This window comes from Chrysemys picta, chromosome 8, assembly GCF_011386835.1.
Source record: "Chrysemys picta bellii isolate R12L10 chromosome 8, ASM1138683v2, whole genome shotgun sequence".
NCBI classification, from domain to species: domain Eukaryota; kingdom Metazoa; phylum Chordata; order Testudines; family Emydidae; genus Chrysemys; species Chrysemys picta.
This window is the reverse complement of record NC_088798.1, coordinates 15,133,317-15,148,974: the sequence shown is the minus strand read 5'-3', so window position 1 is coordinate 15,148,974 and position 15,658 is coordinate 15,133,317. Positions and strand designations below refer to the sequence as shown.

At 42.2% G+C, this 15,658-nt stretch overlaps 1 protein-coding gene across 1 annotated transcript; it reads left to right on the top strand.

Moving 5' to 3' along the window:
- The first annotated feature begins 436 nt into the window (after positions 1–436).
- On the top strand, positions 437–3,600 carry JUN (Jun proto-oncogene, AP-1 transcription factor subunit). The gene has a single exon (XM_005284797.4). It carries the CDS (start codon positions 1,514–1,516, stop codon positions 2,456–2,458), a length of 945 nt encoding a protein of 314 aa, XP_005284854.1. The 5' UTR covers positions 437–1,513; the 3' UTR covers positions 2,459–3,600.
- The last annotated feature ends 12,058 nt before the right edge of the window (positions 3,601–15,658 follow it).

Genomic DNA, 15,658 nt, shown 5'->3' with positions numbered 1-15,658 from the left:
GCAGGGGTCACGCAGCACGTGCGCAAGCGCCGCGCTCCCTGGCTCCCCCCAGTAGCCCGCCCGCCCGGCGGGGGAGGAATCACGTGCGGCTCAGGTTCCTCCCCCGCCCTTCCCCGTAGCTGTCGTCTGCCTTCCGTCTGCTGCACGCACTGACGATAGTGCCACCTTAAGGACCGTACCATCCCAGAAGGGGGGAGCTCAGAAAGCGGCCTAAAGAGAGTCCGAGCAAGCAGCCCCGGATTAACCAAAGCCCCCGCTATCAGATTTAACCGTGAAGGCTCAAGCCGCAGGACTGACTAAAACCCCATTAGCCACCCAGTGTCCAAGGCAGCGTCTCCCTCTGTGGGCCTGCCGCCCCCCCTTCCGTCCACCACTTGGTGCCTGCCTATTAAGGAGGCTCCCCCTTCCAGCCCAGATCCTCCAACCCCACCAGAGCGCTTCAGCGGGTAACCAGATATTCAAAAACAATACGTCAGCCCACAATGCCCTGCGCTGAGAACAAGCATTACCTCATCCCACAGTGCCCTGCGAGATGCTGAGAAGCTTCTAGGGGTGGGGTGACCATGGAGACCGGCTCATTTGCAACAGGCCGGGCCAGCGGCCCGCCACCCCCCTGAGAGGCTGCCGCAGCCAATGGGAAGGCCGCGGGGTGACATCATGGGCTATTTTTGGTGGGTTACTGCTCGCTGATAAGTGTTGGGCTGCACGCCGGGAAAGGGCTCAGAGTGTGCAGCAGGCTCCAGGCAGCAGCGGCGGGCCCGCTCCGGCAGCAGCTCCCGAGAGGCGGGCAAGGCACAGAGAGCGGCCAGGCGTCTCGCATTGCTGCAGCGACCAGGCCAGCTCGGACCCCGGCGGAGACCCGGGCACTGCTCCGCACCCGGGAGCCCAGACGGCGCCTGCCGCGGACAGAGAGCGGAGGGGAAAGTACTTGGGACAACTTCTGCGCCGCGGCGTCCGGCGCTGCCAGCCGGAGGAGGAGGCGGCGGGCAAGCGCTCAGACAAGTGGCCGGGCGCTGCAGCGCGCTCCCCAGATAGCCCCGCAGCAGGAGAAGGGGACAGAAAAGTGACCGGATTTCTGACCCTCCCAGCGAGCGAGAAGGCGGCGAAGCTGCCCATCGGACACTTACTCCGGCGTGAAACTGTAAAGCAAGAGACTGGATTTCTCCTCCGTTCCCGAGTCTCAGGCGGGAGCGAGATCCCAGAACCCGACCCCAGGACTTCTGCGACCCAATTCTCAGACTGACTCTTTTTGTGGTTTGAAAAAGTTCAGCCCTGATGCGCTGAAGAAACGGGGGAAAGACACTCAAGCCACTTGTACGGTGGCCAAAAAAAAAGTAAGACTTTAGTTCATCCTTACTGATTGTTTTAAAGGGCTTTTTCATTGTTGAAAGAGTTACCCTGGTAGTAGTTTAAAGTGAAGGTGAACTTTCTTTGAGCGGGACTTAAAAAAACAAACGCGTTGGGCGCTGCTTAATTGTTATTGCTTTAAAGCCAGTTTTGTGGACTGTGTTCTATGACTGCAAAGATGGAACCTACATTCTATGATGATGCCCTAAATGCTACCTTTGTACAGCCAGAAAGTGGTGGTTATGGATATAATAATCCTAAAGTCCTGAAGCAGAATATGACTCTAAATCTGGCTGATCCTTCAAGCAACCTCAAGCCCCACCTGAGGAACAAGAATGCTGATATTCTTACCTCTCCAGATGTTGGTCTCCTCAAGCTGGCATCTCCTGAACTGGAAAGGCTCATCATCCAGTCCAGCAATGGCTTGATCACCACCACTCCCACCCCAACACAGTTCCTCTGTCCCAAAAATGTTACTGATGAGCAAGAAGGGTTTGCTGAAGGCTTTGTGAGGGCACTGGCAGAGCTACACAACCAGAATACGATGCCCAGTGTTACATCCGCTGCCCAGCCCGTTAACAGTGGTATGACACCTGTTTCTTCTATGGCTGGCAACAATGGTTTCAACACCACTTTGCACAGCGAGCCTCCAGTGTATGCCAATCTCAGCAACTTTAACCCAAGTGCACTCAGCACAGCACCTAACTACAATGCAAACAACATGGGCTATCCACCTCAGCATCATATTAATCCTCCGATGCCAGTGCAGCATCCCAGGCTGCAAGCTTTGAAAGAGGAGCCCCAGACTGTACCTGAAATGCCAGGGGAGACTCCTCCACTGTCCCCCATTGATATGGAGTCACAGGAGAGGATCAAGGCTGAGAGGAAGCGCATGAGAAACAGAATTGCAGCCTCCAAATGCCGGAAAAGGAAGTTGGAAAGGATTGCCAGATTGGAAGAAAAAGTGAAAACTTTAAAAGCCCAGAACTCAGAACTGGCATCCACTGCCAACATGCTCAGAGAACAGGTTGCACAGCTTAAGCAGAAGGTCATGAACCATGTCAACAGTGGATGCCAGCTAATGCTAACACAACAGTTGCAAACATTTTGAAGAGACTGACTTGGAAAAAAAGAACTATGATGTTGCGGTAGAGCAACAGAAAAAACAAACCCATAACAAGTGGCAGATACATAAAGCTAATGGTAAAGGCTGAGAGGCATTGAGTCCTGCTTGCACCCCACAAAGCACATGTGTGGAAAGACTGGCGAGCATTCAATTGAGCTATTGGCAAAGCAGCACCACTCTGAGAAGTGCTGTTCCTGCTCAGATGATACATCAGATCTTTGTTTAATATTGACCAAGACCTGCATGGACCTAACATTCGATGATCATTCAGTATTAAAGGTTAAACTGCAATAGAGACTGTAGGTTGCTTTCTGTAATACTCTTAAAGAAAACACAACTGGGAGGGAGGTTTGTGGGAGGCTGATAAAAACTGAACTATACTGCCTGCCTTCAAGTAAATTGTGTATGTACTTTTTTTATTTTATGAAAGCTGATTAATGTCAATAAACTACTTCATGACTTTGTAAATTATTTTTATGTTTGTGTTCTGTCCAGTAATGTTTGTAAATGAGGGTTTTTTGAGCACTCTGAATTTACCATTTGTAATAAAGTATATAATTTTTTTATGTTTGTTTTTGAAAAAAGTCCAGAAAGCTTCTATTATATATAAAAGTATTAAAAATGCATTTCCTCCCCCACTTTTGCCAGGATCTAATCAGGACTCTATCACATACACTGAACTCTAAATGGTAGAGAGTGTTAAACTGACACTGTACCAAAAAGATGTCCTGGAGAATGTGTCAGAAGTGGAAAGATAAAACCACACCCTGTAACATAAACAGAAGTAGTTTATGCATTTTAAGTGTTATGGATTTAATTTGGATTGGATTGCCTACCATAATCCAATAGCGCAATGTAGACAATAACTTTTAAAAATTAAGCAGTTTGGAGGAGTTTGCCATTGTATCAAATTCCCCTGTGCTAGAATAGTTTGAACTGTAACTGTCTATTTAATATTAAATACTTATTAAAATAATATCCCCAACAATATCTTTAAGGTAGGCGACTTCACAAAAAATGTATCCTTCATATGGGTGCCTTCATTACTGTCTAATTATTCCTAGATAAGAGGTGGTCTTTGTTCGTTAATATTTATGTTGTCACAATAAAATCATTCTATAACCTTTTCATATCTTGAATTCCTTTCCCTTTTAGACATTTTTGCTGACTAAAATGTATTGACCAATATGAAAGTTAGGGAAATTTAACATAATGGGGGAACAGAGGTAGCTATAAATTGAAAATTAGGATGTAAATAAAAAGCAAAACATTCAGAAAGGACAAAAAAAGAAATTGACAATTTACCTGTCATTTTCAATTTACATTTAAAAAATGAAAGTATGAGAATACTTTTGATAATAGAATGAGAACATAAGTGACTTTTCTCAGCTACTGCTTAAGTCTTTGTGGTAAATAATATAATTTATGGATTTCAGGATTTTCAGCTTACTAGCTCTGTATCCAATTAAATGGTCTGGTTAATATAAATGTATTTAGAGTGATTTTAAAACCATATATCTAAGAGATAACAGATGCTATGAAAAGATAGGCAGAAAGTTTAATTCACTAATTACAGACATTATAGTTCTGATAAATGATTAATATTTTAATAGTAGTCTGCCTGAAAGTTTTGTCTTTAATGAGTTAAAATACAAATAAGTGAGTACAACACGAAATAAGGTGACAGTCTTGCTTAACATCATCTCAGAATAAAACTACATAATACATACTGGTATTAAGTGGTAGTGAAACTGACACACACACACACAAACTTTTTGCTACTCCTTGAGCTCAAGATAGGTTTCCCTGTATAGCATACATATATATTTCCTTTGAAAGGGGATCCTTTGCCCATGTTATAGATCCTTGGGTATCAAATCATATGCATGATGGATTGTTGTAAATTATACTACTATAGTAAATGTTTCCCTCATTATACATGTGTTGGTAGCTGGAGTTATTAGTAGCAAATAGAAACTCAAGCTACCAGAGGCATAAAATTGTAACAAACACTTACCAAACAAAGGGTTACTGGGAGGATACTGTAGTTTGCCAAGAGTACATTTTGCTGATGTCAGCATCCCGGAAGGTAAGTTGATTTTGACCATATGTAGGAATAGAAAGAAGGATAATACACAGCATTGCTGGGTGTGACTTTGCAGGGACTTAACAAGTGCCAACTAGCAAAATAAGCAGGGTAAGATTAATTACCTGCAAAGGTATAGGTTTAACTCTTGACAGTGTTGTGCTATGGAAGAGATCCTACTAACGAGGCTTTTACTTAACCATGTAAGGGTTTTTCCCCCCCCTGAACAAATATTTCCAAAATTCTATTTTAATTAGACACAGCTGCATGACATACTGCCCCACCCATTCATCATAATACACACACTTAACATTACAGTTATGGTGTGTTTTCTCTCTCATAAATTATATTTGATAACAGGAAAAAGCTTGATTAGTAGTAGCAAAACCAGGAATATATCCAGGGTTGGATAGTTGTTCACTAGCTCCTGTGAAATGAGTTGCTTGTCTCAGTCCAGTTTGCAACACACAGGTGTGCACATCACAAAATCCATTATCACAATTGGCACAAGAGGCCAAGATCCTCAAAGGTATTTAGACTCCTAGTTTCCATTGATATCCACTGATTTCCACAAATCCTGGGCCTACCTGCCGTCCTAGTAGGCAGTCTCACAGGGGACCAAGGGAAGAATAGGGGATGGACAGTGTATTACAGTTTCCCGCTGGTGTCTTGAGGTCAGTTTTGAGACACCAGGCCACTACAGGTAGGGCAAGCTTCCAGGGTATGCAGAGGGAGTGTCCGTTTTGAGAAGAGTCTCTAATACTGCCAGTCTGTCACTACATTGATTCACTTCTGCTGAATTTTAATCTAATAACGCTTTTTAGGTCTCTCAGTGATCCCTAGGCACAAGTATAAGGGAAGACTTGAAGGAAAAATGCAGCAATTCAATATTTGCTTAAATGTTGAGATTACATATTGTCTAATGCATACTATTTCTTGCTCATATAAGAGACAGTCAGTTCTCTGAGGTTTAGAGAGAAACTTTTTGTTGCCCCAGCTGTACTCGCAAGGGAATATTTTTCAAACAACAGCATTGTGGACATGTATTTTGCTTGGCAGTGAGCGTTGTCAGCAGATTCAGGAAGTGAAGTCAGAAAAAAGGCAGGGTTTCAAAGAGAGCAGGCTACACAGAAGTGCCCAGGCAGTGAGCATTCTAATCAGAACAACGTTTGTGTTACAGAAATATTGATTAGCATTTGAGTCTATAGTTTAACACACACACACCGCTATTTCCCATATGGATAGAAAAAGTGAGCCACAACAGGTCTTTGATCATGATTATTCACTGAATAATTTTCAGCCCAAAAGATAACTGCTTGCCACTATAAAAAGGAAAACCAGTCAATATCTATTTTATTCTGCTTTGTAAAGGAAATTCTGCCTGTCATTTTTATTCTCCGACAGCAGCAATAGTAACTAACAGATTCCTCCATCCTTGAATCTCTGCTCTTTATGTGTGAGTAGGTTTGGAAAATGCTGATCTCAAATCACAGCACCATTAAGTCACCATACCTCACTAGGTAGCATACACCTACCCACCACTGAGGTACAATGGCCTCAAGTCACCTTCTCCATTTGGTAGGGAAAGCAATCATGAAAATAAAAACAAGCCATCTCCAACTCTGTGATCTATTATGCCCTATGGGCAAGGGTAGGCTCTATCCTACCCTGTGGGCAAAGGGGAAGAATCTTTTATAATTACCTTTGAGAAAAAACAATAGGGTTTTCTATGATGCTCATCACTGTAGTATCTGAGCACTTCACATGCATTCATGAATTTATCCTCCCAACAGCTCTGCAAGGTAGGGAATCCTTATTATCTCTCTTTCTGCTAGGCAGAGAAGGCACAGAGGGATTAGTGAGCTTGTCCTAGCTTACACAGGAAGTTTGTGGCAAAGCTTGGAGGACAACCCAAATCCGTAAGTTCTAGTTCAGTGCCTTGGCTACAATTTCCCCCCCAAAAAAGCTAGATAATATGATAGATTTCCCCACACCTGAAAAAACTAGAACAGTTGCAGCAGTGTGTCCAAAGTTGTTAATCACAAATAAAATGGTTACAAACATAAGGAGTAAACAAAAATCCAGTGTAACAAGGAGATTTTTTTAAAACATACACACCAACATATTACAATGTAGAATCTACCTCAAAGTCTATCACAGAAACATTACAGGGAGGGGAGAAGGACACTAATGACCCTGCATAGGAAAAGGCTTTCCAAATGTAGGCAATTGTCTAAGGGACCAGGGAATAGGCAGTCTGGTTTAGCAGTCACAGCTGGGTTGGGGTTCCAAAGTTAAGGACAGCCACAAGGCCATAATCAGCAAGCCGGGATCAGAGCAATCACTAGAGCCAGGATTGATAGGCAAGAGTCAGGTTGGGGTCAGAGACTGGCCATCAGCAGGCAAGGCGAGGCCAATGCTAGAATCGCCACAGGCCAGATGTCTGTGTGATTGCCCAAACTTCCTGGTCCACTCTGACGGGGTGTATCAACCCTGCACTGATGACACGAGGGTTAAGGAGCTGCCATGGACACAGGAACCCAGGCCCCCTCACCTCTGCTGGGCATACTACCAGTGAAGGGAGCATTCAAAAAGGAACAGCTCAGCTGAATCTCCGTGGATTGAGCTGGAGAGCTGCTGGGTGCAGGAGCATCCTGCAGAGAAGCTGTCAGGGCTCCAAGCAGCCAGGACCTGGTCTTACAGCCAAGCTGCTGCAGACCCTTCAACTGCAGGGAGCCAAGGGGATGAGTGGCTGCCAGAAGTGGATGGTGCTCCAGAGATGGACCTGCGAGGATGTCAAGCAGGATCCCAAGGCAGACCCATGGTGCTGATGGAGGAACAGAAGCTGAGGGATAGGAAGTGACCCAGGGAACTGGAGTAAGGGTGCCAGTCCCTAAGTCACGTTTATGGACTATTGCTTTGAAAGGTCGTGGGTTGGAACCCCTGTAGAGCAGGGTTGGCCTGGGTTCCTGTTCCCCTGCCCCCCACCTGAGCCTGTAACTGCTAGGAAAGGGAACCCTGGACTCTTGCCACTAGTACTGCTGGCCTTGGACACACAACACCTCCTTACGTCCACCCTCCAGGGTTAAATATTGACGAGGGTCTAATTACAAGGCTGCTGGGTGCTGGCACTCTGGATCTTTTGGGTGGTACTTCCTATGGTGCGAGTCTCCCAGTGATCTTTGGATTTAGCTTTGCATGACTTCCTAGTGGCGATGTGGAACCATCAGCTGTCCCAGGTACTACAAGCCCATGTTCTAGTCCCACAGATCCCTACAATATGGGGTAGCAAAAGATATTTGACCACAAATTCCATCTCCTGTAGTTGGATGGACACTTAATGATTGAGTCGAACACATGATGATGGTCGCAGGTTCGCAGAGCAGCCCTTTGCAACACATGACCTTGTGCTCAACAACCCACCGAAGATATCCCAGCTCTACTCATGCCTCTTTCCAGGTCCTGTTGCTGAAACGAACATTATACAATACTCCCATGTACAAAACTTGTGCTTATGACAAAGAAAATTAGCAGCGCGTAATCGTGTAATTATGGTTAAACGCCTACGAAGACATGAGCAGTTTTAAAGTGGTTTTGCACAGCAGATCCTCTCTTGTGATTTTGCATATCATTGTTTATTGTTTCTTCACTGAAATACACTACAGTCTCAGTTCAGAAGGTCACATTAGATGTTCATATTTTTTTCTGCCTTAGCTGTGACACACCAACAGTGGCTAGTTAGGAAAGAAGGGAAAAACCTAATTCAGAAAGGGGGATGTTACAACCTTCTCTGGGGTCTTGAGGCAAAGCCTAGTAGGTTGGGATCTCGCAAGTTCCTGTATTGATGTAGTCCATACATACATGAAGAACCTGGAAATTAATTTCATGGAGAAAATTGAAGCGGAGTGAGAAAATTTCTTAAACTTCCTGTAAAAATTGTATTTTGAGCCTTGTATTCATCAGACAATACTTAGCATAGCTAAGTGACCCAACACAGTAACTGCTCCTACCAGAAATTTCTCCAAACTGGGAACACCCACCATGCTACTCCCTTTAATCTGGTATACTGTTAGACCTGGTTTCAGACAGCAGTGAAGATATGAGTATCTAGTGAGATTAGAGACAATTCCAGCAGATGGCGCTAAAAAGCAGCTACTGTCATTGAAGGATGCACGTTTTAAAAGAAAATAAATGCCTTTGAAAACAGATTTTGCTCAGGTCATGTGTTAGGAAAGAACAGGGTCAATCTACAGGAGGAACCACATATCAGGAGCCTGGGAGCATTCTTTCCAGGAAATGCATGTGGCTGGTACAAATATACAGATTTAAAAAAAAAGCAAAAGCTGCCCTGTGATTCTGAAACCAACCACAGCACCGGACAGGAAGTTCCTGCAGAGATTTCAAAGGGCATCACATTTCCATGCCTTCAAAAGAGCTGGGTGACTAATTCAAAGAACAAACACAAATTTAGGCCATATTAAGAGATTAATAATATTCTGAACAGTAGCAGGAGTCCTATATGGGACAACTTCAACAAGCTATTCACCGAGCCCTGTCTGAAGCAAACTGGAAAGGTTCCTGAGTGGATCTGGTTTCAATTGTGTCTTAACTTGACACTTTAAAACTACTGTGTTTAAAAGGAGTGATCTGGCTGCCCTTGTGAAGCAAATTCACAAGTGGGGCCTGTCAGTTTTGACAGAAACTAAGTATTTTGTCCTGACCCTTCTTAATTCTGATTCCTGATATTTCTAGATTCCAACTATCATACATCTTCCCGAGCCTCCAATTTTCTTCATCTTCTGTAACAAAGACAGCAATATATCTATTGAGCATTTTAGCCTTCTTCAAGTCCTCCTCTGTTATTTGCATGATCTCCTCTTTACCAGAAGCCCTGCACCGCCTTTGACATTTCTTTTGTCCAGGATGTATTTGTAAAACTCCCAACTAGTTCTTCATTCTGCTCATTTAAGTCCCTAATTTTACATATGTAAGACCCGTTCCTCTAATCAGATCTGTGTGGTTGGATCTTTATGCCCACAGAGTCTCACTAGAAGAGGTCTTCATACAGGCACCAGGGTTCACCTAGACAGACCTAGTTGCAGGTAGGGTAACCAGACAGCAACTGTGAAAAAATGGGACCGGGGGGGGGGGGGCACCTATATAAGAAAAAGTCCCCAAAAACGGGACTGTCCCTTTAAAAATGGGACATCTGGTCACCCTAGTTGCAGGATAGGGGCCATCGTTCCCAATTATCCTCATATACTCATGTCTTAAACTAGAGATGGGAAATAGATGTAAAATTTGGACTGGAATTTCAAGCTTCCTACCCCAGGACAGGCCCCGCGGTTTAGATGCACAAACAACAACAAAATTAAGTGGGGGAAAGCGAGAGTTAAAAAATTCAAATCAGAATTTGTTGTGAATTTGTTCTTCCCCACCCCATGACAAGTATTTTTATTTCTGTAGTTCTCTGCAGTGTTGAAAGTCCAGTTGCCACAATATCCTGCTAAGCTGTGAGAACCAGAAGGTGGAAGTAACCAGTCTGCTTTCATTGGACAAACTAAAACTCAAAAAAGTAAACAAGCCACATAAATACTGCGAAGTAAGCAGAGCTGCTCAAAATGGTTTGGCTGAAAATTTTTTCCCAAAAAAATATGTTGTTTTATTTTTTTAAAATATTTGACTATATTTTCTGATATTTTTAACAGGAAAATTCAAAATGAAACAGGGTTTTGATTGAAAATGGCAAAGTTTTCATGTCAAAAGGTTCTGAGCTGAATATTTTCAAAATTTTGTTCAGCAAAAATCTTCAATATCGACTTTTTGTCCTATTTTGGGATGAGACCAAATGTTAAAATACCAGAATTTCATCTGGGACAGAAATTCCATTTTTCAGAACAACTCAAAAAAAAATGAATATAACAGAATGCTTAAAGAGGAAAAGGCTGGTTACTTATCTTATAGTAACCGACGTTCTATGAGATGATGTAATTCATGTGGATCCTACCACCTGTCCTCCTATCCTACTTTTTCTGAGTCTCCCTTATCTAGAATTCTGAATATCCAAGGGAATTGAGGGACAGTTACAGCCACTCTGCACTTTATGGCCTCAGGAAGGGGGACATGAGACCACAATGGACACGATCATTCAAAAGACACATGAAGCACATGCACACCTGAAGTGGGATCCACAAGACACATACTCAAAGAAGAAACAGGGGAGATTCAAAAAAGTTTCAACTATCTCAGAAGTTACTGAATTTTTTTTTTAAATATGTCCCAGTATTGTCAACGTCGGTGCCTAATGTTATTCATCCATCTCAAAGTGGCCTGATTTTAAGAGATGCTGAGCACTCACAAATCCCAACAGCTCAAGACCTGTGAAAATCATGCCACTTCAATTTAGGTGTCTAACTGTGGCTTTAGGAACCTAACTTTAGACACCCAATTTGAAAATCTAGCCATGATGTTTAGTTTGAGAAAGTAAAAGCTACTAATAGCTCCTATGTAAATGAAGCCTTAATACTTTCAAGAGGTTGACCTAGTGACTAGCTAACTGGACAAAAGAGATGCTTCCTGCAAAAGTCTGCCATGTTGTAAATTTTACTTATGGGCCAATTTGTTCATGCAACATTTTACTCTGATGAATCATGAACAGAAAGCATGGCTTCCACTGGTGTATAAAAATATGAAGTAAAAACCACAAGCTACCTGCTTAAATCTCCTTATAAAAAAGCATTAAAACTCATTTTATTAATTATTATTAATACTCCAATAGTGCTTACGGGAGCCAATCAAGATTCAATCCCTATCACTTCAGGTTAATCAACAAGAGCCTGAATTAACTGACATTGCTGATGAGGAGAGGGGAGGAGAGAAACTAAGACAAAATATCTTGTTTTTTCTAGTTTGCGTCCTTCACCTAGTCCTGCCGATTGTCTGTGCTCTCTGCTTCCTGACACAAGCAGATGAAAGTAGAAAGAAAACATATTTAGAAATAATATTTATCAAAGTGTATTCTTCATATAAGATTGCATAAAAACTGTGCAAAACTATCACTGTAAGAGGGTAGATTATTAAGAATGACTGTGATACAAGAATTCACAGCTAGTCTGTAATAGCACAGTCAGTAACAATTGATAGCCATTAAACTCAGCATTAGATTTCCAATCAATACATATTTCCCAGAGGAAAGAAAATGGCTGAGTTTGGTGGACTTTGACAGTTCCCTCCTCCCTGAACCAGAGATTGGAGAAGGCTTCTGTCGATTATATTTTCCTCCATACTACACCTTCCTGCCCTAAATCAGAGGAGAAGGAGGTAGAAAATCTATACCCAGTTTCTCACTACATCAGGTTTTTAGGGCTGTGACCTGTTAAAAACTGAGCCCTTCCTCGATATGGAGATCTCTGGGAGTTAATGAAACAACTTCTAACTGTTTGATTCTCTCTGCTACACTAGAGACTTTGGAGTTTCTCTAATAACATGATCCCCAACCAACAGAATGCACACCTGAAGTTAACTACATTTAGGAAAGCACATTGATTTCAAGCCATAACCACTCTTCTGCATCCACCCAACTTGGCATGCAATGAATCCTTTTACGCTAATTATTTTTTAAAATGTCAACGCACTTAAATGAGGTCCAAATGTGCAAGCCTTGGTGCCTAAAATTAGGCCCCTAAATAAAGGTAACATGAGGTGCTGAGCAACTCCAGTTCCTATGAAAATGAATGGGCACTTTGGAAATCAGGCTAGTGATAAGTATTAGAAAGAAAACATGTTTAAAAATACTTTCATCTGATTGTGTCAAGAAGCAAAGAGCACATCATTTTAAGAGCAGGGAGAAGGATGCAAACAACAACAAAATATTTTGCCGAGTGTATTTTTGTCTCTTAACAGGAATTTGGATAGCCTCACATGAAGGTCTTTTTTTCCGCCACAAGAAAGTTACACCAGTTTAACCATTTTAAATGATTTTTTAAACTGATTTATTTAAACCGGTTAAAGCTGCTGTGTGGACACTACTATTTTGCTTTTAGAATGGCTTATTTCAATTTAACTTAAACTTGATCCCAATTGACTTCAGCTAAACCGAACAAAAGTCACTCTGAAAATGAAGTGAGTGTCCACACATTGGTGTGTATCAGTTTAAATAAATCCGTTTAAATTCAGGCCGTAGGTTAAACCTGTGAAACTTTCCCAAGTAGAGGTCTACAAAACCGTGGTCTGATTGTTCAGATACTGAGCACCCTCAACTCCTATTAACTTCAGTGGAATTATGGCACTCAGTCTATGTTAAAGAGGCTGTTTTATTTGGGTGACAACTTTTGGCACCTAACTTTGAAAGTATTTCTTGCAAGAGCAGGGGTGCCGGAACAATTTTTATAGTGAGGTGCTGATGATGGATGTGAAGCTGTGTAGAATTGTGAGACATTTTATATTATTATTAATACTACAATTATAAAATTACAATGAATCGTGCCAGATATGCCATGTAAGGGGTCAGTAAACATGTTATGATTTGCCAAGTATGATAATCTTGTTTATATGTTTGCATAACCTTTGTATTATGAGTAGGGTGACCAGACAGCAAGTGTGAAAAATCGGGACAGGGGATGGGGGGGGGGGTAATAGGAGCCTATATAAGAAAAAGACCCCAAAAATCGGGACTGTCCCTATAAAATTGGGACATCTGGTCTCCCTAACTATGAGTTATAGATAGGTAAGGTATATTTGTATTTCCAAACTTGTGCTGTGTTTCTGGGTGATACCCCACAGACAGATTGGCATCAGCATTGCCTAGCCTGTTCGATGGTCCATCAAGGGTCATCAGCGGTACAATGAAGCCATGGAAAGGAGCCAGGGGATACACCTTCCGAGTCAGCAAGACATGTAGGGGCATGCCTGTAGACAAAACTGAGGCTTTTCCATGCCAGGTGCTGTGAAGCTTGTGTCTGGGACAAAGGAAGTACAGGCCACATGGCAAAAGAATATAAAAGGGGCTGCATCTTCATTGTGCCTTCGTGCCTGCTTCTTACTTCTGGAGCAACTTTTCTACAAACTGAAGCGCTGAACAAAGGACTGAATGACCTATCCAAGCTGTGGATGTGTTCCAGAAGGACTTTCAAGCCAGCAAACTCACCAATACTACTAAGAACCTGATATCTGGACTTTGAAGTCTCTGTATGTGTCTGATTGCTTTACTATTTAACAACTCTCTTCTTGTTCTTTTTTCTTTATAATACACCTTTAGTTTTAGACACTAAAGAATTGGCTGGCAGCATGGTATTTTGGGTAAGATCCAGACCAATACTGACTTGGTAACATGGCTGACCTTTTGGGGTCAGAAGAACATTTTGCAGAGTTATTAAATAACTTCTTACTGGACTGGACCTATGTGCTGACTGGGAGCCAGAGAACTGGAATGCAATAAAGGGGGCTGTGTGATTTCTTTTTTCAGCTTCTTAATAACCAATGTGGGGGATTAGAAGCACAGTTTGTAATTGATTGGTGAGTTTAACTTCTGTGTTAACCACCAGCTTGAGGAGTATCTGCTTTCCCTTTTGCAGCCTGCCCTGACTGTGGCATTTTCAGTGAGGACTGCCCCAGGCACCGCCCGGGTCAATGGAAACCATGTATTTGGTGTCTGTCTGTTACTACTACTTCAAGACAGGGGTTGCAGCAGCACCCCCAGTTCCAGCATCAGTATGGAAGAGAGGGTTTTATTATTCAAAATCTGCCACATGGAAATTCCTGTGCATACTCCTGATTTATGGCTGTTTTGAATTTACTTCCAAAATATACCAGCAAACAGAACATTATCTTCAAGAACTTTCCTTGGTGTTTTCTGTTAAGCGTGCTTTCATTCCTACGTGCAGAACTGCAGAGATGTGTTTCATCCAGCCTTTCCACTCCCTGGTTCTGAAGCACTTCCTTCGTGTGTGCCTATCTGATAAAATGTGTGCAAAAGATCAGAAGGCCGCTGCACGTCACATGCAGCTATGTCTGGGATGTGTGTTTAAAAAAGGTGCAATAGAAACAGCCTCTTTGGCACATGAAGCACAAAATACAATTTATAAATGATTTCTTAAATGTTCATACCAAAATACAAAAGAGGTGACTACTTTGTCTAGATTTTGAAAATCAAGAGTCTGTTAGAATGTTGAACTCACAGGAACTCAAATATCACCATGTTAACCCTAAAAATACCACAGTGAATTGAGGTCTGATCCAACGCTTATTGATTTCAGTGGGCTTTGAATCAGGCTCTAGATGGCTTAGGGCCCAAATCTGCAAACAGGATCGGGCCCTTAATGCATACAAATGGTAGATGATAATACTCCAGCTAACTTCAGTAGAATTTCTCAACCAAAGGACGTTGATTCAGAGCTCTCTCCAACGAAACTGAAACAGGCACTGACATCCTTTAAGGGAGGAAAGCCTAGTAAAAACAAAATCCTGTTTCTCCTTGTGTTTTATTTCCCAGCACCAACACTGAACTGATAATCAGGAACCAAAGCAAACAGCCTAGCTCAACCAGATATTTTTGTCAGTATATTGTGCTGTAATTCTCATTAAATACGTGAATGAACAGGTAGGGTCCATTAGAGTAATCTCATTAGAAATCCAGTTTAAAAGCTGTTTTCACAGCGCTACTTGCTTGGATTCATTTTGATTCTCTTTAGCCATCAACCTCCTCCTTGCTAAGTTCTTGAAACAAAATAGTGTAATTTCTTTTTGAGATACCAGAGTGACGGTGTCATAAGGGACTGTTTTAATGTTTGTTACTTTTTATTTCTGCTATGGCTATTAGCTATTATTTTGGTTGGATAAAGTGTTCACATAAATAGCAATTATTTACTATTAACAGACTAGTTATTTTTCAGATCAAATTGAGGTGTATTATAAGGGGACTTTATAGCTCAAGGAAGGCAAGATCATTTGAAGCTACCCTTTCTGTGTTATACACAATTGCACTTACAATCCTATCGCACACTAGCAACACCAACACTTAAGCTGGAGAAAGGCATTACCTGATTTCTATCTACTATGGTATTCCTGTCTCCCGAGACTGAGGATTGTGTGTTTTGGCAGCT